We start from the raw sequence: 23665 nt of genomic DNA, 5'->3' as shown, positions 1-23665 counted from the left end.
AACTGAATGATTATGATTTACCCTGTAGATTTGCTCTGAAGATTAATAGCAAGAATCACTGTCATGGTAGTGTTTCCATGGTTCCTGGCATAAAATAGGCATCTGGTAAATATAAACTAAATATTATTTTTATGATGATGATGATAATGATTACAGTCACTGTGATGATTGTTGTATTATTAAAAGTAAAGATATAAACATCAAAGGTAAACTCTATGGGTTTGGGGAAAACACTTTTACAATCATATAGTATGTATGCTTATAGCAGCTTTATTCAAAATCAAAACTGTAAAACACTAAAATGTCCATCAATTGATAAATGAACACACAGTTTACTCTATGTGATAACGTGGAATAAGATTCAACCATAAAAATAAACTGTGCATATAGGCAACAACAAGAATGTATCTCAAGAGCATTATTGCAAGAGAAGGAATCTAGATATAAAGATTACACTGTTTATAATTTTATTTACATGACCTGCTCTTAAAGGGAAAACTGAATGAGAGATCGGTTTAGTGACTTCTAGAACCTGGGGTTGTGGGAGAAGACTGGCCACAAAGAGGTAAAAGGGCACTTTTGGGAGTGATAGAAATATTCCATATCTTGATTATCGTGGTGACTACATGACTATAAATGTTTTTCAGAGCTCATCAAACTACACACACACATCTAAACAGAGCAAATTACTGTTTGTAAGTATACCTCAAAAAAACTTGCCTTAATTATATTACATAGATTACATAAATATAATTGTAGCAATAATATTTTGAGGAAACTCACATACCAACAGAGTCTCAATATGTACACTATGCTACCATCCATGACTTACTTTAGTGATCTGTTTTTATTCATGAGATATTTTTATGATGGTTGCATAACCATTTATTAAACTTCACATTAAAAAGTACAGAAGGAAAATAAGAAAGAAATGTCATGTGATTTGAAACTAAAGCAAAGAATATATCCAAATTCCATCACTTACTACCTCCTCAAACTTTGATTTATCATTTAACTTTCATGTGTTTTGAACTATCCATATATGTAACAAAAATAATACCTACCATAGAGTCTTGATGGAGAGATAAATTAGAAACACATTGAGGAGTACCTGGTTGGCTCATTTGGTTAAGCATCTGACTCTTGATTTCAGCTCAGGTCATGATCTCCAGCCTCGTGTTGGGCCCCTCGCTGTATGTGGAGCCTGCTTGAGAGTCTCTCTCTCCCTCCCTGTCTGCCCCTCCCCTGCTCTCTCTCTCTAAAAAAATTATTTTTTTAAAAAGAAACATTTATATTACTTGGCCATAGTAACATTTTATATTTTCTCTCTCTTGTTGTTGTTGTTGTTTTTAAACTGGGGCAGGAAATTTAAATGAAATGTGGACTCATAGGAAACATTTCCAAATGGTTTTCTTTCTTTTTTTTAAGATTACTTATTTATTTATTTGACAGAGAGAGAGAGAGAAATAGCGAGAGAGGGAACACAAGTAGGGGGGTTGGGAGAGGGAGAAACAGGCTTCCTGCTGAGCAGGAAGCCGAAGTGGGGTTCAATCCCAGGACCCTGCGATCATGACCTGAGACGAAGGCAGACGCTTAATGACTGAGCCACCCAGGCGCTCCCCAAATGGTTTTCAAATGGTAGTTGCTATTTGTATTATTTGGATAAACAAACTAATTACAAAAGTCTGTTTCATTCTACCCTGGCAATTACTGTTTGTCAGTATCTTTAGTTCAATTACTGCTCATAGGAAGGGAGTAGGGAAAGATTACTTGGCTGGTGAGTAATTTAGTATCAAGTTTGGATTTTGTTGTTTGTCTCACTACTTTTTTAAAAGATCCAAATAGCCCAATCTCTTTATGATATTTACGCCATTACATGACCATGTGGCTAAAGTGGTTAGCAGGGAGAATGGCTGAATAAATAAGAATACTGCCTAAGGTAGTGGAAATGGACTAAGATCATTGGTGACACTTTAATAATTACTTAAAGGACTTTAATCAGTAAAATTTATCTTTTCTGTAATGAGTGGATCCCAAACTACCTTCTCTCAACTGGACATAGTAAGATTTACATTTTAATAATGAATGTGCCTTATAGATTAATATGATTCTCAGCCCATTAGATATGTATTTTCTGATTTATAAAGTTGATCACAATATAACCCATATCAGTTTCACTGACTTATGGTTGTGGGGAAAAACAGAGAGGGAGTAACATGGAAAACATACAAAAAAAATCATTTAATATATTTATAATTACTTACTGACTCTCTTACCCTTTTAAGCTCCACTTGTTGACTTTTAAATACATTCACACTTGATCTCAAGACTTACATTCTTTTCAGATAAAACAATCTCTGGACTCTCCTTCGTATTTGTTGGGTCTTGATACTGTAAATAATGGGGTTCATCAAAGGTGGGAAAAGGATATAGATGTTGCCCATGAGGACATGAACCAATGGTGAGAGGTGTTTTCCAAAGCGGTGCACCATAGTCAGGCCAATGATTGGGATATAGAAAACTGAAACAGCACAGATGTGAGATACACAGGTCTGCAAGGACTTGATTCTCTCATCCCGTGATGCAATAGCTAAGACTGCATGCAAGATCATGATATAGGAGATAAGTATGAGCACTGCATCCCACAATAGGTTGCTGATTACCAGGGCTAGACCATAAATACTGTTGAAGCGGATGTCTGAACAGGCCATTCTAATTAAGTCTTGGTGCAGGCAGAAAGAGTGAGAAAGGATGTGGGGGCGGCAATAATTTAAGAACTTTAGGCGAATGATGACTGGAGGTATGAGTAAAGAACTCCTACATAAGATTGCCACCCCAATTTTCATGATTTTGTCATTAGTTAGGATGGAAGAGTAGCGTAGTGGGTTGCAAATGGCAATGTAGCGGTCAAAAGCCATAGCAAGGAGGACAGAGGACTCCGTGAAGGACAGACCATGGATGAAGTAGGACTGGGCAATGCAAGAATCCAGGCTGATCTCATGAATGATCCCCCATAGGACCCCCAGCACCGTGTAAATAGTGGAGAGCCCCATGCATAAGTCAGTGAGGGCCAGCATGGCAAGAAAGTAGAACATGGGCTGGTGTAGGCTTGGCTCAGTCCGGATCACATGCAGCACCATACAGTTTCCCAGGAAGACCATAGCATAGATGGTGGAGAAAGGGATGGAGATCCAGACATAGTGAACTTCAAGGCCAGGAAAACCAGTGAGAATAAATCTGGAACTACTGACGTTCAAGATAGAGATGAGAGACATTAGTAGATGACTGAAAATATTTCTAGAGAGATGTCACAAATTAGATCAGTTTATGATCCCCTAATTTCTAGTAATGTTTCTCTGCTTTGGGGAAGAAAATAAATTAAAATATAATACAGTTTCCTTAAGTGTCATAAACTCCAGGAAAACAGAGACCTGCTTCTGTATTCTTTAAAGCAAAAATCCATTGTCTAGACAGAGATTTTTAAGGGCTGGTGACTAGGTATGCCAAGAGACTAGGGGGTTTTATGCAGAAACAATGATGTTAACGGGTCCATGGGATTTGGATTTGGGGCTGGACTTCTGGGAGTCTGTTCATTCTTCAAGGAAGATAATGTGTGATCTGTGTGTACTGTTGCCACAGCTGTTATTATCCTCAGTAAAATGTGAAATGCATTTTTCTCTTGGGTACCACAACTGTTTCTTTCACTATTCCCAAGGGGCTGTAAGACCCCAGGGGAAATGGACTGAATAAAATAATCTAACTTTGCAGAACATTACAATTTAATCAAGAGAATCCTAACAAACTGAGAGGAATCAGAACTTTATTTTTTGCACATTCCACATTGTTTAGCCCCTCTCTAAATCATTTACCCTTTTAAGTTGTACTTCATTATATTTTTCTTTATTTTTCTGTATCTTATTATTCTGTATGAGATTTCTCCTTTTTCTGACCCTCAGAGTGTTTGTATCTCTTATATCTTTTTATATAACCTAAATGACATTTTAAACTGTAAAGTACCAAACCAATACTCCATCTCAGGTAATAGAAAGAGAATAGCTAAACCATATGGTATATATTTATTTGACTTTCTAAAATACTTGCCAACATGTCTTCCAAAGCAAGTTACCATTTGACATTCGAACCAGCAGTGTATGAGAATTACAGTTCCTCCACATCTAGGCTGATACTTTGTATGGTCAGATTTTTTTTTTGTTTGTTTTCTTTTGTTTTGCTATATTAATACATGTGTAGTGATATATCATTGTGGTTTTAATTTGTACTTCCCTTATGTTTTTTTTGCATCTTTTCACATGCTTATTTGTTATATATACAGGTCTTGGTGAAGTGCTTGTTCAAATAATTTTCCCTTTTGTGATGAAGTTCTTTTCTTCTTATTGAATTTGGAGAGTTCTTTACACATTTAAATTACAAAACCCTTAACAGGTACTTGGTTTGCAAATAGTTATTTTCAGGTTGTGAATTGTCCTTTATTTCTCTTAACAGTGACTTTTGCAAAATAATTTTTTTAATGTTGACAGACTCCAATATATATATATTTTTTTCTTTGAAGGTATATGCTATGTTATATCTACAAACTCAGTGTCAAATCCAGGATCACAAGTCTTCCTCATGTTTTCTCCTAGAAGTGTTACATTTTACCTTTGGTTCTATAATCCATTTTGAATTAATTTTTATAAATGGCGTTGAGTTTATTTTTATCTTCCAGCACTTCCATTTTGAAAAAGACTACACTTTCTCAATTGGTTTGTCTTTGAACTTTTGCCAAAAATCATTTGAATAGATTTATGTGGTGTTTCTGACCTCTCTATTCTGGTATTAATCTGTGTCTTTCTTCTTTCACCACACCACCCTACCTTGATTATTGTGGCTTTATAAGAAAAGTCTTAAAATCCAGCAAGGTCCTCCAAATTTGTTTTGGCTACCATCGTTCCTTTGTCCATACATATAAATATTGGGATACATTTGTAAATATGTGCATAAAACCTGCTAAGATATTGATTGAGATTGTGTTGAACCAAAAAATAAAACTGGGGAAAATTAGCACGTCTTCCAATCCATGAAAATGGAATATATTTAAATCTGTCTATTCTTTGATCTTCCCATTACTATAATGTAGTTTTCATTCTAGCATTTTGAACATTCTTTTTTAAATTTAATGCCAAATATTTGATTTTTGGGGTGCAATTATAATGGCATTATAATTTTTTTATTTCAAAATCAAATTGTTAGGCTTCTGCTTTGCATTCTGACATGTAAATGCCTTGGAAGTTATCACTCCCATTTTTACAACAACAATAAAAACTAAACAAACTGAAAATCATTCTTCTCTTGAACCCATCAGAGAACTGAAGTTATAGAGGCAAACCAGGATCCAGAAATGCAAAAAGAAAGGCAAATAAAGAGAATGACAAAAGAGGCTGAGAGAACTACAAATGCTTAAATAAAATAAAATACTTAATCAGCATTGTTGATAAAATTCAGGGTGCTCAGTATGGGTTAACACGAGAAGGAGAGGGTTCTGCAGACTCTAATAATGTGGCGGTGTACTTCTATGAACTTACCTCTAAGAAACACACAAAGTTCTTAGAGTGAAAAGCCAAGAAGAAAAAGTCATCTTATGTCTGTAGCAGGTAGAGGGTGAAATTAGCCATTTTGAAACACATCTAGTGTGGTGTCCATAAGAAAAGCCTATTACTGGGCGCCTGGGTGGCTCAGATGGTTAAGCGTCTGCCTTTGGCTCAGGTCATGATCCCAGGCTCCTGGGATCGAGTCCCACATCAGGCTCCCTGCTCAGTGGGGAAGCCTGCGTCTCCCTCTGCTTCTCTCTCTCTCTCATGAATAAATAAATAAAATCTTTAAAAAAGAAAAAGAAAAAAAAGAAAAGCCTATTAATCTCTATGAAAGAGACTTTGCCAGTGCCAGCTCAGGCAGAAGGGAAAAGGGGAATTACCCAGCCCCAACTCTCTATAGTCTTCCTATCTCACCCAAAAGGGAGGGAGAAGCAAATTAACACCAGTGAATATCTCAGCCTAAAAGCTCAGGCCCACCAAAAGACAGATTTACCATAAGTTTAAAGAAGGTTTTCCCTCTCCAACTCCTTACCAAAGTATCAACAGGGCCTAGTATATCAACAGTGGTTTACAGCTGAAAACCTGCAGTGTACACTCTATTTAAGGCATTCTTAGGAAACCTAAAGACAACAGTAGAGACAAAAAAAAAAAATAGAAGAATTTGAAAACCTCAGCACATATGACCCCAGCAAATGTTAAACATTCCAACTTGTAACTAGTTTAATATAAAACCACACACTGAATGGTTATGCATTTTAGTACCTATTATTGATGTATTTTGTCCATCCTTCAACAAAAGTTTATTGCTAAATTCCTGCTAAAAAGAAATCAAGATACAAGCTGAAGAGACAAAGTAAACATCAGAACAAGACTCAGATCTGAGTCACATTCATAGACAAGGAATTGAAAATTACTATGATTAATATGGTAAGGGCACCAATAGAAAAAGTATACAATATACAAGAACAGATGGATAATGTAAGCAAGGAGATGGAAATTCTATGAAAAAATCAAAATGAAATGCTAGAAATAAAAAACACAGTAATAGAAATAAAGAATAACTTTGATGATCACATCAGTAGACTGGCAATGCTAAGTAATGAATCAGTGAATCATATATGTCAATAGAACTTTCCAAAATCAAATACAAAAAGAAAAGTAATTTTTTAAGTTTCAATTTAAATTCCAGTTAGTTCAGTGTAATGTTAATTTCAGGTGTACAATACAGAGATTCAACAATTCCATGCATCACTCAGTGCTCATGACAGCAAGTGCCCTCCTTTATCTCCATCACCTGTTTCACCCATCCCCCTACCCACCTCCCCTCTGGTGACCATCAGTTTGTTCTCTGTAGATAAGAGTCTGTTTCTTGGTTTGCTTCTCTCTTTTTCCCCTATGATCTTTTGTTTCTTAACATTCCACATACGAGTGAAATCATACAGTATTTGGCTTTCTCTGACTGACTTATTCACTTAGCATAAAACACACACAAATGATTTTTAACAGAGAACAGAATATTCAAGAACTGTGGGAAAATTTAAAAGAAATTGGAATGCCAGGAGAAGAAGAAAGAGAAAATAGTGTAGAAGGACTGGAGATAGACAGGTCATGGAGTATGGAACCCAAGTGGAGTGAGGGACGATGCATGGGGTTGAATGAGAGTCTGCATAGGAGAGTGTTCAGGATGTCAAAAAGAGATTGCTCATATACAATGATAGTGATAAAAAAATAAATATATTAAAATTAGTGGAAGCCAGTTTTCTCACTGTTGAAGGTAGAAGTTGTAGATACCACTAAAGAGAAAACACTGGAAAAACTTTTTTTTTATTTTCTTAATCAGAATTGAAAGCACAGTCGATCCTCATTTTCACAGATTCCATATTTGCAAATTCACTTCCTTGATAAAATTTATTTGTAACCCCAAAATTAATATTCAATTATTTTTTGGACATGCAAAGAGTAGAAAAAAGTGAGTCTTCTAAAGAAAAACACTAATTTGAAAAGATATATACACCCCAAAGTTTATTAATAGCCAAGACATAGAGACATCCTAAGTACTCATTGATAGAGAAATGGATAAGGAAGATGTGTGTGCGTGTGTGCGTGTGCGTGCACACGCGCGCGCGCGCACACACACATACACACAGAGGAATATGATGTGACCATAAAAAAGGTTGAAGTTTTGGGACACCTGGATGGCTCAGTTGGTTGGGTGTCTCACTTTTGAATTTGGCTCAGGTGATGGTCTTGGGGTGGTGAGACCAAAGGCTCTACACTCAGTGTGAAGTCTGCTTGTCCCTCTCCCTTGGTTCCTCCCCCACTTGCTCCCTCTCTCTTTCTCAAATAAACAAATAAATAAAATCTTCAAAAAAAAAAAAGGATAAGATATTTTGTTATCGTTGTTTTTGCCCTTTGCGATATGGATGGACCTAAAAGGTATTGTGCTATAAATACAGAGAACAAACTGATGGTTGCCAAGGGGAGGAGGGTATGGGATGTACAGACTGGGTGAAGGGGAGTGGGAGATGCAGACCTCCAGTAATGGAATGAATAAGTCATGGGAATAAAAGACACAACATAGGGAATACAGTCAATGATATTGTAATAGTGCTGTATGGTGACAGATGGGGTGTTGTTATACTCCTGGTGAGCATAGCATGATATATAGAGAAGTTGAATCACTATGCTGTACAGCTGAAACTAATGTAACAGTGTGTGTCAATTATACGCAAATAAAAATTTTGAAAAAATGAGTCTTCTGATGTGCATGTTCTCGACTGAGGTCAGACAAGGTGTTACCCATCCTTCTTGTTTCAGCTTTTATGCTCTTAAAATTAATTGTCCTTTTCCTGGTGTATTTAGTGCCATGCTTTAAGCATTTTTGTGCTTTGGGTGGTAATTTTACTCTTTGAAATGACCTCCAAGCATAGTGCTGAAGTTTTGTCCAATGTTCCTAAAGTGCAAAAAGACTGTTGACGTACCTTATAGAGAAAATATGTGTGCGTACGAGATACGCTTCTTTAAGCCATGATTTAAAAATAAATAAAAAAATAATAAAAAAATTTTTAAAAAAGGCAATGTGGCATGAAAAATGTGAGACTTCAGGCAGGGCAGAGTCAACAGATCAGGAAGCAACAGAAACTTTCAATATCTGCTAAATCTGCTAAAGGGTTTTGTGCATGAGCAGGTTTTCAATGCTGATGAGCCTGGCTTGTTTCACAGCAACATTGGCAAGTGAACCTATATAACATGATAGTGTTTCTGTTAAATGCTATTAAATGCAAGATGCTGTTATACTCAATAAGGTTGTGAATAAGGCTTGTAGAAATCTTACCTTTTCTTTTTCTTTTTTTTAATTATGTTATATTAATCACCACACATTATATCATTAGTTTTTGATGTAGTGTTCCATGATTCATTGTTTGCATATAACACCCAGTGCTCCATGCAGAACGTGCCCTCTTAAATACCCATCACCAGGCTAACCCATCCCCCCACCTCCCTCCCCTCTAGAACCCACAGTTTGTTTTTCAGAGTCCATCGTCTCTCATGGTTCCTCTCCCCTTCTGACTTACTCCCCTTCATTCTTCCCCTCCTGCTATCTTCTTCTTCTTCTTTTTTAACATATAATGTATTATTTGCTTCAGAGGTACAGATCTGTGATTCAACAGTCTTGCACAATTCACAGAGCTCACCATAGCACATACCCTCCCCAATGTCTATCACCCAGTCACCCCATCTCTCCCACCCCCACCACTCCAGCAACCCTCAGTTTGTTTCCTGAGATTAAGAATTCCTCATATCAGTGAGGTCACATGATACATGTCTTTCTCTGATTGATTTATTTCACTCAGCATAATACCCTCCAGTTCCATCCATGTCATTGCAAATGGCAAGATTTCACAATAAGATAAAATTACCACCCAAAGCACAAAAATGCTTAAAGCATGGCACTAAATACACCAGGAAAAGGACAATTAATTTTAAGAGCATAAAAGCTGAAACAAGAAGGATGAGTAACACCTTGTCTAACCTCAGTCAAGAACATGCACATCAGAAGACTCATTTTTTCAAAATTTTTTATTTGTGTATAATTGACACACACTGTTACATTAGTTTCAGCTGTACAACATAGTGATTCAACTTCTCTATACAGTATGCTATGCTCACCAGGAGTATAACTACCACCCCATCTGTCACCATACAGCACTCTTACAATGTTCACAATAGCCAAACTGTGGAAAGAGCCAAGATGTCCATCCACAGATGATTGGATAAAGAAGATGTGGTATATATATATATAATGGAATATTATGCAGCCATCAAAAGGACATTACTGCTATAAACATCAGGATGCACGTACTCCTTCGGATCCCTACATTAGTATCATTGGGGTAAATACCCAGTAGTGCAATTGCTGGGTCATATGGTAGCTCTATTTTCAACTTTTTGAGGAACCTCCATACTGTTTTCCAGAGTGGCTGCACCAGCTTGCATTCTCACCAACAGCGTAGGAGGGTTCCCCTTTCTCTGCATCCTCGCCAACATCTGTCATCTCCTGACTTGTTAATTTTAGCCATTCTGACGGGTGTGAGGGGGTATCTCATTGAGGTTTTGATTTGGATTTTCCTGATGCCCAGTGATGTTGAGCACTTTTTCATGTGTCTGTTGGCCATTTGGATGTCTTCTTTGCAGAAATGTCTGTTCAGGTCTTCTGCCCATTTCTTGATTGGATCATTTGTTCTTTGGGTGTTGAGTTTGAGAAGTTCTTTATAGATTGGATACTATCCCATTTACTGATATGTCATTTGCAAATATCTCCCATTCTGTCAGTTGTCTTTTGGTTTTGTTGACTGTTTCTTTCGCTGTGCGAAAGCTTTTTATCTTGATGAAGTCCCAATAGTTCATTTTTGCCCTTGCTTCCCTTGCATTGGCAATGTTTCTAGGAAGAAGTTGCTGCAGCTGAGGTCGAAGAGGTTGCTGCTTGTGTTCTCCTTTAGGATTTTGATGGACTCATGTCTCACATCGAGGTCTTTCAACCATTTGGAGTCTATTTTTGTGTGTGGTGTAAGGAAATGGTCCAGTTTCCTTCTTCTGCATGTGGCTGTCCAATTTTCCCAGCACCATGTGTTGAAAAGGCTCTCTTTTTTCCATTGGACATTCTTTGTCGAAGATTAGTTGACCATAGAGTTGAGGGTCCATTTCTGGGCTCTCGATTCTGTTCCATTGATCTATGTGTCTGTTTTTGTGCCAGTACCATACTGTCTTGATGATGACAGCTTTGTAATCGAGCTTGAAGTCCGAAATTGTGATGCCACCAACTTTTCTTTTCCGCTTCAACATTCCTTGGCTACTCGGGGTCTTAAAAGCATTCATTTTATACATCTAACTCTCTAAACTATTTTGTAAAAATTTAAACTGACTTCATAGATGTTTACCTGCTAATGAATTAATAGTACAAAAGGTAGCAGAGAGGCCAAAACCAAAGGTTCTTATAATAAATCATATAAGGAATGCTAGGGGTTTGAGTCTTTTTTAAGTATATGTAAGATCCTTTGATATTAGGATCCAATAAATTCTCATCTGAGTAGAAACTAGCTTTCCCTTAGATATTAAGTCATCCTCAGAATAAAGGTTCCTTCAGGTGGTTCTGAGTCTAGCATGATGTGGTCACAGATGAGATTTGTCTCTCTTAGAGCTAAAAGAGAATAGCAAAGAAAGTGATCAGCAAGCATGAAAAACTGGAGATGGGGCAGATGGGAAGACAGTTTCCATGGAGACTAAATATTTTCCTTCCCACACTGGAAAGAGAGAATGATCTATACATATTACCAATAACTGAAATGGACCTGCCTGAACAATTTTTTAAAGTGTCTCTGTGTGTGTGCGTGTGTGTGTGTGTGTGTGTGTGTGAGAGAGAGAGAGAGAGAGAGAGAGAGAGAGAGAGAGATGGGATAGTAACAGAGTAGATGTGCTCAGAGAGGTAAGGGCATGTGAGAAGAATAGCAAGTGCCAGGTACAGAATAATTAGATCAATCGAAAGAGTCAAACAAGATTCAAGACCATGAATTCTGGGCATATCTGAGAGTTAAACTAATGGAAAGGCTGTATATCAGTGATTTCCGATTTATATGAGTCCCAGATTACCCAGGGATCACTGAAGCAACTGGTTAGAACATCAGAGAAGTGGAGTTTTCAATTAATTGATCCTTCAATACAGAGATTATCTTGGTGGAAACCCCCTAAATTTTATATGCATGCACAATTCATGTCCTTTCAAAGGAGAAGGCATTTAGCCTTGGTATTTTGTATGTGTTGAAATTAAACTAACAAAGGGACAATTTGTGGAGATAGCCTCTTGTACCTTCATCCTGTCTGCAGCTTTTTGGAGTAGAATTAGCTTTACAAGAGCAAGGGCTCAAAGAACCAGAAAGTGACTACGAGCCATTTCTACCAACATTTGTCACTATAAATGAGAAAAATAAAGCTAGTGTTTGATATTTATGTTAAAGATCAACAACATTGTTATTTTTTTTAAAGATTTTATTTATTTATTTGACAGAGAGAGTACAAGCAGGGGGAAAGGCCGAGGGAGAAGCAGACTCCCCACTGAGCAGGGACCCCCGATGCAGGGCTCAATCCCAGGACCCTGGGATCATGACCTGAGCTGAAGGCAAACTTTTAACCAACTGAGCCACCCAGGTGCCCCTGTGTTGTACATTTCTTTGGGTTTAGACAAATGCATAATGCCTTATATCCATTATTATTGTATCGTATAGAATATTCTTCTACCTTAAAAATCTGAGCTCTACCTACTCACCCCTCTCTTTTCTCCCTGAAACCCTGGTGAATATTGATCTTGTTATTGTCTCTATAGTTTCACTTTTCCAGAATATTATGTAGTAGGAATCACACGTAGGTAGCTTTCTCAGGGCAACCTCATTCACTAGCAACATGGACTTAAAGTTCCTCCATTTCTTTTGGAACTTGAGAATTCATTTCTTTATATCACTGCATACTTCATCATGTGGGTGTATCACAGCTTCTTTATATAAGATAGAGATACTGGTTGCTTCCAAGTTTTGGCAATTGTAAATAAAGGTGCTATTAATATTCATGTACAAGCTTTGTGCTTATATAAGTTTACAATCATTTGGATAATACTTAGGATCATAATTATTGGACTTCATGATAAGCCTATGCTTAGCTTTGTACACTGTCTTCCAAAGTAGCTGTGCCATTTTACATCTTCACCATTAATGAATGAGAGTTCTTGTTGCTCCACTTCCTCACCAGCATTTATTATATCAAAGTCTTGAATTTTAGCTATTTTAATAAGGTGTTGGTAGTATTGCACTGTTGTTTCATTTTGAAACTCCCTAGTGACCTAAGATGTGGAGCATTTTTTATGTGCTCATTTGTCATCTACATATCCTCTTCAGTGTGGTTTCTTTTCAGATTTTTGCCCATTTTTAATTTGGTCATTTTCTTATTGTTGTTTTAAGAGTTCTTTATATATTTTGAAGTAAAAGTCCTTTTATCAAATATGTACTTTGTAAATATTTTTTTCCCTGTCTCTGCTTTGTCTTTTCATTTTCTTAACTATGTCTTTCACAGAACAGATGGTTTCCAGTTTTAATGAAGGTCAACTTATCAGTTTCTTTTTTCATGGATCATACTTTTAATCTTAACTAAAAGGTTACTGTCAGAGCCAAGGTCTCTTAGGTTTTATCCTATTCTCTCTTTTAGAATTTGTAGAGTTTCGTATTTTCAGTCTAGAAGTACTATGATTGGTTCTGAGTTAATTTCTATGAAATGTGTAAGGTCTGTTGTCTACATCCATTTATTTTTGCATGTGGATGTGCGTTGTTCCTGCACCATTAGTTGAAAAGGCTATTCTTTCTCCATTAAATTGCTTTTGTTCCTGTGTCAAAGATCAGTTAACTGCATATATGTGTGCGTCTATTTGTGGTCTCTCAGTTCCGTTCCACTGACAAGTTTGTCTATTCTGCATTACCACACTGTTTTGATCACTGCACTGTTAAGTTCTAGAGTATAGTAGTGTCATTGTTCCAACTCTGTTCATCTTCAGTGTCTGTTGCTATTCTGGGTCTTTGGCCTTTCCATATTAACTGAAGAACAGTTTGTGCATATACACAAAATAACCTGCTGGGATTTTGATTGGAATTACATTGCATATATGCATCAAGTCAACAACGAATTACATATTAATAATATTAAGTTTTTCTTTACTAAGCACAGAGACATTTAACTTTTTATTATAACAATGCATCTTCACAAATAGATTACTGTCTTTAAAGTCAAGGTCACTACTTTGTAACTTCCTATTTTCCCGTGGTATAGAGTACTGCTCAGAATGGTGAACGATCCTTTTTTTCCCTCTTTGCATTGACTGCAGACTAAATGACTGCCTATGAATTCCTCTTGGGTAAAAACAAAAGTGATGCATGAACATCTTAAATTCCTGAACCTATTATAAATCCAAACTAATGTTTTTTAACTGATAAATGCACACAAATGCACATACAATATCAGGTGGGTCTGTTTTGCATATTGAATTGTCCTGTGTATTTGTCTGCCTTCCTGGAGAGAGAGAGAGACAGAGACAGAGACAGAGACAAAGAATTTTGGGAGCCTGTATATGCATTCTTAGACTTATATTATCAGTGAATACATACGCTTGATAAAATGCCCTTTAAAAACACATTCAATTTCTGTTTCTAGAAATTTCAATAAATCTAGATGAAAACAAATATAAAAAAGAGAGAAACCCAATACAAAATTTGAAGCATTAATCAGACAGCTCTAAGCTAAAATGTTCAAGCTCAGGGGCACAGTCTTCATGCCCCCAGTACTAACACTGATTGGGATCCCCGGCTTGGAGTCTTTGCAGTTCTGGATTGGAATTCCTTTCTGTGCCATGTACATCATTGCTCTATTTGGAAATTCCCTGCTCCTGGTCATCATCAAATCTGAACGCAGCCTCCATGAGCCCATGTATCTCTTCCTGGCAATGCTTGGAGCAACAGACATTGCTCTTAGTACCTGCATCCTACCAAAAATGCTAGGAATATTCTGGTTTCATCTGCCAAAAATATACTTTGATGCCTGTCTCTTTCAGATGTGGCTTATCCACACCTTCCAGTCCATTGAATCAGGAATTCTGCTGGCCATGGCCCTGGACCGCTATGGGGCCAACTGTGATCCCCTGAGACATGCAACTGTCTTTACACACCAACTTCTCACTCAGATTGGGGTTGGAGTGACGCTCAGAGCAGCCCTCCTTGTAGCTCCATGTCTTATCCTCATCAAATGTCGGCTGAAATACTACCGGACCACTGTGGTCTCCCGTTCATACTGTGAGCACATGGTCATCGTGAGGTTGGCAGCAGAAGACATTCGAATCAACAAGATCTATGGCCTGTTTGTGGCTTTCACTATACTTGGATTTGACACAATCTTCATCACACTCTTCTACATCCAAATATTTCTAACTGTCTTCAATCTGCCACAGAAGGACGCTAGGCTCGAAGCCTTCAACACCTGCATTGCCCATATTTGTGTCTTCCTCGAGTTTTATCTTCTGGGTTTCTTCTCCTTCTTTACACACAGGTTTGGGTTCCATATTCCACCCTACATTCCTATTCTTCTGTCCAACCTTTATCTGCTTGTCCCTTCTTTGCTCAAACCTATTGTGTATAGGGTGAAGACCAAACAGATTCGATATTGAGTGTCCAAGACTTTCTACTCTAAAGATCCTTCTTGATTTCTCATTTAACTTTTTTCAAATAATAAAATTTCACTTTGAGAAATACTATTTTGGAGTCAGATTTTGTGCTTTCTCCAGCTCATTCGTGCTGCTGAAATATACAGTTCTAGATTTTACTTTGGAGACAGGATCTGATTCCTATTTAAACAATTTTAACTTTTATGGATACAGAATCAACTTATCAGTAGGTGATATAAAAGGCAGAAAACATGAAAACTTGTTTCTGGCTTAGTCAATGAAGATTTTTCTTTAATCTTTCAGTGAGGAAGTTCCTAAAAACACAAGTGAATTTAAGCGGTTAGCCTCTGATTAAAAATATTAAGTTCATGGGATTCTTTAAAAACAATAAATTCATTCTCAAGTTGATATTCCTTATGATCATGAACTAACTACTTTTTTGTCTTCCAATTTTGATTTCAGTAATCTTTCTCCTCCACTTCATCATCTCCATCATTTTAATTATCATCACCATTCAAGTCTTAAGTTATTTTTTGACTTACATTCATATGAGCACTAAGAAAGTTCGGATGTTTAATTTTGTATTGGAATGCAAATTAATACATTTTTAAAATCCAAATGATTTGGATTTACAAAAATTTGAATATGTAGGTATTGAGAGTTCCTATAGACCCCCTACCTAGTATTCCTTATCATTGTCATCTTGCATTAATATATGTGTTATAGTTAGTGAATCAATATTAATACACTATGATTTACTAAAGTCCATATTTTATTCAAGTTTCTTAATTTTTACCTTACTTCCTTTTTTTCCCTCCCAAGATCCCAACCTGGATGCCACATTGCATTAAGTTGTCAGGTCTCTGTAAGCTGCTCTTGGCTATATTTCTGAGACTTTCCTTGTTTCTAATGACCTTGAAAACATACCTCTTCATAGGAATGTATTTCATAGGGATTTCAGAGGACTCCCTTCCATTGGAATTTATCTGATGTTATTGTAATGATCAGATTGGAATTATGTGCTTTGGGGAGGAAAATCATAGATGTTAAAGTCCCATGTCAATCACATATCAAAGGTACATATTATCAACATAATTTATGCATTGTGCATATTGACCTTAATTTCTTGTCTGAGATAGTGGTTGTCAGATTTCTCCATTTTAATTCCCATTTCATAGTGAACTTATGAAAGGATAATCACTATATGTAGCCCACACTTAAGGAGTAGGGCTTTATGTTCCTTCTCCTTGAGGACGGAATAGATACATAACTTAGTGAATTATTTAGAATTATTTTACAAGGCAAATGATTTAGTCTCCCTACTTATTAATTTGTTCAATCATTATTTACATCATTATGGACTTACGGGTATTTTTGTTATAATCTGAGTTATAATCCAAAGTTATTTCATTTTATTCCTCAAGTTGTTCCAATTTGACCACTGGGTACTCTTTTGTTTGGATTTTGTTCCATTTTGGCTTACCCCTCATTGTGTGTGTGCTTGTGTGTGTAGCACTTTTTGGTTTATGGCACTAAAAGATGCTGCAGGTTCGTCTTGGGGATTTTCTGCCTCAATCCTAGAATTACCATTTCTCTGGGAAGTTTTGTTCTTTTTATTGATGAATAGCATTAGAAACCAGGAACTGCGCCACAAGTATGCTTGTGGGTACGTGAGTATCTTTCTCTAAGTTCTCCCAGCTGACAGAGCAAGGAGCTTTGTGTGTATGCTAACCGATGTATATACACATATCTGTAAATATTTCTATATGTAAACACTTGTATCTAAATTAAATTAGAGTTCTTACTAATATCTGCAACATTAATTTATTACCACAAGGATCTTTCTAACTACTTCCCTTTGCTTATTGGTAAAGTCCCACTCCAACAGTGAAAAATCTGGCTTCAACTATCTGTCACCCATTTACTTGTTAATTGCTAGTATGCTTCTAAGGCTATATCAGAGTTGTTTATCCTTGATCCTGTAGGAAACAACTTTATCAATTAGAGTAAAGCATTTATGGACAGTCCCTTTTGCTTTTATGCCTACACGCCACTCATTTCCAAAGTTACTTAAGTCAGTATCTTTTCCCACAATCCCCGCAGTGAAGCTATTTCATTTATTTAGCATATAGGTAGATTCATTTTTTTATAATCTGCATTCCCTCTTGGAATCCTCCAGTTTTCTAAATAATTATTTTAATTTACATATAGTAAGGTCCATTCTGTGCTGTAAAGTTCTTATCTTTTAAAGGTGTATAATATCATGCACTCGCCATCACAGTATCATACAAAAGAATTTGATCTACCTAAAAACTGCACGTACTTCACCTGTTTATCTGTGGACAAATGATTTTATTCCTTCTTTCTAAATCTGTATACCTTTTATATTTTTGTATTGCATTATTGTTCTAGCTAAGACTGGCAGTATGATGCTGAATGGGAATATTGAGCGGTGGCATATTTTCCCTGTTCCTGATATTAGAGGAAGAACATCCAGATCCTCATCATTAAGTATGATGTTAGAAAGTTTTTTGAAAATGTTCTTTACCAACTTGAAGAGTTACCCTTTCTTTCTAGTTTGCTGAGAGTTCCCCTCCCCCTCTGCCCCACAAACAGGTGTTGGATTTTGCCAATGCTTTTACTGCATCAATTGATATGATAATATGATTTTTCTTCTTTAGCCTGTTAATGCAAAGGATAACATTAACTGATTTGAATATTGAATATATTCCCATTAGTGGTTTACATATTTACTTTGAGCTGAAATCTGATATCCAAGTGTAATGAATTTTAAAGTAAATTGTCATAACTATAGCTATTAGTTTAAAGAAAAACTATTAATTCTTCAAAGGAGACACTTCATTTCTGTATTATAGATGTCCATTTTGGCCATTGAAATTTTTGGATGTTCTTAGAACTAAACTGTAAAATAAATTTCACACATGAATGTGTATGTAGGAAATACTGAGTGATAAAGTAGACCTAAATCTTTTCAAGAGTTTAGCTGTAAATGTTTCTGTGGCTTTTATAAATGGTTCTCATGGAAAATTTAATAGAAGGCTTAAAGCTTAAGGGCAGGTCAGTAAAGACAACTGTACAGGAGTATAAGACATTATAATTCAATTAACTGTTGTTCTAAATTATATACCAGCAAGCTTTTTATGTTGAAGGACAGACAGAGGCCCCAGGCTCCACCAAGTCACCGCGGTTTCCTGCTTCAACACTGCTTGGACAGGACTGGCGCTTGTCCCCCAGCCCGGCCGGCCACTCAGAGCCAGCCCTCCACCATCTCCTCACAACAGCTCCAAGGCTCCTGCCGCCTGTTCCAGCGCCGTGCAGCCGCCGACCACCGCCGCCTCTCCTCAGCCGCCACCAGGACCACCACGTCCCCCTCGCAGGTGCGCGGGAACTACCACCAGGACTCGGAGGCCGCCATCAACCTGACCAACCTGGAGCTCTACGCCTCCTAAGTCTACCTGTCCATGTGTTACTACTTTGACCGCGATGATGCGGCTTTGAAGAACTTTGCTAAATATTTTCTTCACCAATCTCATGAGGAGAGGGAACATGATGAGAAACTGATGGAGCTGCAGAACCAACGAGGTGGCCGAATCTTCCTTAAGAATATCAAGAAACCAGACTGTGATGATTGGGAGAACGGGCTGAATATAATGGAGTGTGCATTACATTTGGAAAAGAGCGTGGATCAGTCACTACTGGAACTGCACAAACTGGCCACTGATAAAAACGACCCACATTTGTGTGACTTCACTGAGACTCGTTACCTGGATGAGCAGGTGAAATCCATCAAAGAAGTGGGTGACCACTAACCAACCTGTGCAAGGTGGGGGCTCCCAATCTGGCATGGCAGAGTATCTCTTTGACAAGCACACCTTGGGAAACAGCGATAGAGCTAAGCCTTAGGCTGTTTTCCCATAGCCACAAGGGTGACTTCCCTGGTCACCAAGGCAGTGCATGCGTGTTGGGGTTACCTTTACCTTTTCTATAAGTTGTACCAAAACATCTACTTAACTTTTTTCATTTGTACCATTCCTTCAAATAAAGTAATTTGGTACCCCTCACACCCCCCAAAAAGGACAGACAGTAAGTAGTTTAAGCTTTTTTGGTCATGTGATCTCTGTCCTAATTATTCAGCCTTGTCAGTGTATGGCTAAGTTGCCACAGACAATACATAAATTAATGGATGTGGTGATTCATAAAACTTTATTTACGGAAAGAGGCAGCAAGCTGGATTTGGTCTGTGTGAGATGGTTTGTCCCATGGGTTTGACATACTCATATTCTGTGTGATTGATCAAGAACAGTGGTAGGCTTTATAAGTACAAAATATAATGTAGCCATTAAATTAGTAAGTTCAGGGTTTGGACTAGATTTATTACCTAAAATCAATGTCATCCACTGTACTCAAGATTGTACAGACCTTTCACCATTACCATTGCACTGTCCTTTGTTTCCCAAGGCGACCAATGACCTTCATAATGCCACACACCAGATCTTCTCTAATTGGATGTACCAACTGCTTTTCTAATTGTATGTTTTTCCTTGAAGCTTTCTTCTTCTTTTGCTTTTATGACATCACTGTGTTCTGGGTGCATTTTTATTTTTCTTACTATGTCTATTCACTTCCATTGAGGTGTTACCTATACTTGGAAACCCTTACCTTCTTACCTGGTAATATTATCATTACTCTTCAAGGCTCAGATCAGCTTTTTCTTGGCATCTCCCCCAATATTTTTCAATTAGAATTTTTCTCAAGCTTGATGTTGTTATTGGTGTTCAATAATCATCTACACAATTTTTTAAAAGTAGGCTCCAACACTGGGCTTGAACTCACAACCCTGAGATCAAGACCTGAGCTGAGATCAAGAGTTCCAATGCTTAACCAATGGAGCCATTGAGGCTCCCCATCATCTACACATTTTTAACTATATTATATTTAATTTTTTGTTTACATTATCTGGGATGGCTGGTGGATTTTTTTACTTAAGTCTGGAAAGCATAGTTATAATGTTACCTGGCTGTACTGGTTGGAGATTTCTCTAGTAAAACAGAAGCAATTATTGCTTGGGGTCTTGTCAAAATATCAAAATAGATTTATCACTTACAGGGAGTTCTAAGGAAACTTAAGAAATCTACCACAATATCTAAAAGAAGAGAAGATGTAGGGGAATAAAAAAAAATAAAGTGTTCAGAGGAATAAGCTCCCATATTTGTAAAGCGAGTAGGTGTAAGCATATTGGTGGACAATATTGCATTATAAGGAGCATATATTTTGGAAGCCAGAGTCCCTAGGCTCACTTCCACATTGCCATGTGCTAGGTGAGTTACCTTTATGCAATTTACTTAAGCTTTCTGTGCCTCAGTTTCCTACTTGGTACAATGACAATAATAATACCATCTGTATCACAGTATAGTTTTGTGGACTAAGGGAGTAAATATAGGTGAAGGAATTAGGAAACAGCCAAACCCACAGTGATCATTATTGAGGGCTAAGTAATTCTTATAACTATTACAATAAGTAAAATGAAACTTGAAAATAATGGCTTTTACTCAGGAATTTTTAATCAGTGTATGTAACAGTGTGAATTGGAAAAAATTGTTTTTATAAATTACATTGTCCAATGTACTGAGAATCTTAAAATTATTACAATAATTAGCCTAGTTATTTCACATTTGTGAATATTATAAAATATTATCCATAAATATAGAATATAAAATAATGTCAATAATAAATAAATAACAACTATTGCAAATATTTATTGAAAGCTTCCCATGAAGCTTATTTCTAAGAGAAAGAAAATGAAATATTGAAAAATTAAAATGGGGAGAAAAATGTACAAAATCACATATTCCTGCTGAGAGATATAACTGAATTGAGAAATAGCATGTTGGGGACAAAGCTGCAAATATTGTTAATGTACCATAAAACAGATTCTGCCAATATGGGCTTGTATCTACATATTTTAGTTTCCAGAAATCTTCTTGTTTGGGAAGAAGAGACTAACCACTCGGTCACGAATCTGCTTGGTCTTGACACCATACACCAGGGGATTGACTGTGGGAGGCACCAAAAGATACAAACTTGCAAAAATTATATGAATGCTTGGAGGTACCTTCTTGCCAATGCGGTGAGTTAGGAAACTAAACAGTGCAGGTGTGTAGGAGACAAGTATAGTGCGGACATGGGCAGCACAGGTGCCCAGCGCTTTAGAACGGGCATTCTGGGAAGACAACCGGAAGACTGCCTGGAGGATTTTGATATAGGATGTAGCTATGAGCCCTAGGTCGAACACCATCACTGAAAGGGCCACAGAGATTCCATATGCTCTGTTAATATGTGTGTTGGCACTGGCCAACTTCACCACAGCCATGTGCTCACAGTAGGCATGATTGATGACATATTTAGTGTAATATGGTAGCTTTTTAATAAGAAGTGGACCTGGCAAAACCATAAAGATAGCTTGGATCATACCAGTCAGACCCATTTTAATGAGCCCTGGTGTTGTCAGGATGGTTGTATAACGCAGAGGGATGCAAATAGCTACACAGCGGTCAAAGGCCATGGCAACCAAGAGGGCTGACTCAGCTATGCAGAACGTGTGAATGAAATATAACTGTATTAGGCAGACATCAAAGTCAATCCAATGTGCATCCAACCAGAAGATACCAAGCATCTTGGGGGCTGTGGAAGAGGCAAGAGCAATGTCATTCACTGCCAGCATACAAAGGAAGAACTATATAGGCTAGTGGAGGCTTGGTTCTAGTTTGATGGTGATGATGATTATGCTGTTCCCCAGCAGGGCCAGGGCAAACAGGAGGAAGACAGGGATGCCAATCCAGCAGTGAAAAGCTTGCAAACCAGGAATACCAACCAGGAAAAAAGATGAGACGTAGCGATGTGTAACATTGTCTGCCATATTAAAACTGGAAAGTTTGCAAGTTTGGATAAAAAGTTGACAGGCTAGTCTCCTATGGGCAAAAATCAGGTTGACAGAATGACTGATTCAGTATATGAAGATTCTAGGCATACTGAAATAGCCTGTCTAAAGGGCTGACTCTTCTCTGAAGCTTCTGTAAGCTGTTGGGTCAATCACTTCACCATTATAAACCCCAGGATCTTCATTTGCAAATAAAAAGATTGACTCAAGTTGTTTTTAAATTTTCTCTTCTCTGTTCAATTTTATTCTAGTCTACTCTTTCATTTTTATTATCTACTAAGTATACAGGTAGTGATAAAATTTCTGCTTCTTTGTGCCTAGGAGTTTTCTGAGTTGTGTGATATAGACATCAAATTTGTCTTAAGAAAGGCAAAGGCCACTCCTCTCAGGGAATTTTCAATCAAGTGTGGAAATACATGCAGGCATACACAAACACACAGGGGCATGCATGCATATATACAATAACTTGCAGGTTATGCAAAAGGCAATTGTAATTTTAACAACATGGAGGTCTACAGACAACTTAATTAAATAGTCAGGAATGCAGAATAAGAAATCCAAGCAGCTTAAATATAACCAAAATTCTTGTGAACATTTAAAAATATATTACAAAGCTGTCGTCATCAAGACAGTATGGTACTGGCACAAAAACAGACACATAGATCAATGGAACAGGAGAGCCCAGAAATGGACCCTCAATTCTATGGTCAACTAATCTTCGACAAAGCAGGAAAGAACGTCCAATGGAAAAAAGAGAGTCTCTTCAACAAATGGTGTTGGGAAAATTGGACAGCCACATGCAGAAGAATAAAACTGGGCCATTTTCTTACACCACACACAAAAATAGACTCAAAACGGATGAAAGATCTAAATGTGAGAGAGGAATCCATCAAAATCCTTGGGGAGAATACAGGCAGCAACCTCTGCGACCTCAGCCACAGCTACTTCTTCCTAGAAACATTACCAAAGGTAAGGGAAGCATGGGCAAAAATGAACTATTGGGACTTCATCAAGACAAAAAGCTTTTGCACAGCAAAGGAAAGAGTCAACAAAACCAAAACACAACTGACAGCATGGGAGAAGATATTTGCAAATGACATATCCGATAAAGGGCTAGTATCCAAAATCTATACAGAACTTACCAAACTCAATACCCAAAGAACGAATAATCCAATCAAGAAATGGGCAGAAGACATGAACAGACATTTCTGCAAAGAAGACATCCAAAATGGCCAATAGACACATGAGAAAAGTGCTCAACATCACTGGGCAGCAGGGAAATCCAAATCAAAACCTCCATGAGATGCCACCCCACACCAGTCAGAATGGCTAAAATTAACAAGTCAGGAAATGACAGATGTTGGTGAG

General features: G+C 37.3%; 3 protein-coding genes and 1 pseudogene across 3 annotated transcripts; 2 read left to right on the top strand and 2 right to left on the bottom strand.

Moving 5' to 3' along the window:
* Positions 1-2330: 2330 nt before the first annotated feature.
* LOC112840888 (olfactory receptor 51V1-like) lies at positions 2331-3275 on the bottom strand. The gene has a single exon (XM_025894484.1). It carries the CDS (start codon positions 3273-3275, stop codon positions 2331-2333), a length of 945 nt encoding a protein of 314 aa, XP_025750269.1.
* Positions 3276-14427: 11152 nt separating this feature from the next.
* LOC112840889 (olfactory receptor 52A5-like) lies at positions 14428-15342 on the top strand. The gene has a single exon (XM_025894485.1). The coding sequence runs from the start codon at positions 14428-14430 to the stop codon at positions 15340-15342; it is 915 nt and encodes a 304-aa protein (XP_025750270.1).
* Positions 15343-18500: 3158 nt separating this feature from the next.
* LOC141370437 (ferritin heavy chain pseudogene) lies at positions 18501-19407 on the top strand (annotated as a pseudogene).
* Positions 19408-21322: 1915 nt separating this feature from the next.
* LOC112806294 (olfactory receptor 52P1-like) lies at positions 21323-22276 on the bottom strand. Its single transcript, XM_025848591.2, is given in 1 exon segment — positions 21323-22276. A coding segment is annotated over 1 exon segment (954 nt).
* Between the last annotated feature and the right edge of the window lie 1389 nt (positions 22277-23665).

The sequence above is a fragment of the Callorhinus ursinus genome, unplaced genomic scaffold (genome assembly GCF_003265705.2).
Source record: "Callorhinus ursinus isolate GAN/ISIS: 27379988/994484 unplaced genomic scaffold, GSC_fseal_2.0 scaffold35, whole genome shotgun sequence".
NCBI lineage: Eukaryota > Metazoa > Chordata > Mammalia > Carnivora > Otariidae > Callorhinus > Callorhinus ursinus.
Note: the sequence above shows the minus strand (reverse complement) of the source record. Positions and strands in the feature narration are given on the sequence as shown.

Bases quoted from the DNA above. Each gene is read 5' to 3' on its own strand.
- LOC112840888 (XM_025894484.1), bottom strand. From the start codon at position 3,275: ATGTCTCTCATCTCTATCTTGAACGTCAGTAGTTCCAGATTTATTCTC.
- LOC112840889 (XM_025894485.1), top strand. From the start codon at position 14,428: ATGTTCAAGCTCAGGGGCACAGTCTTCATGCCCCCAGTACTAACACTG.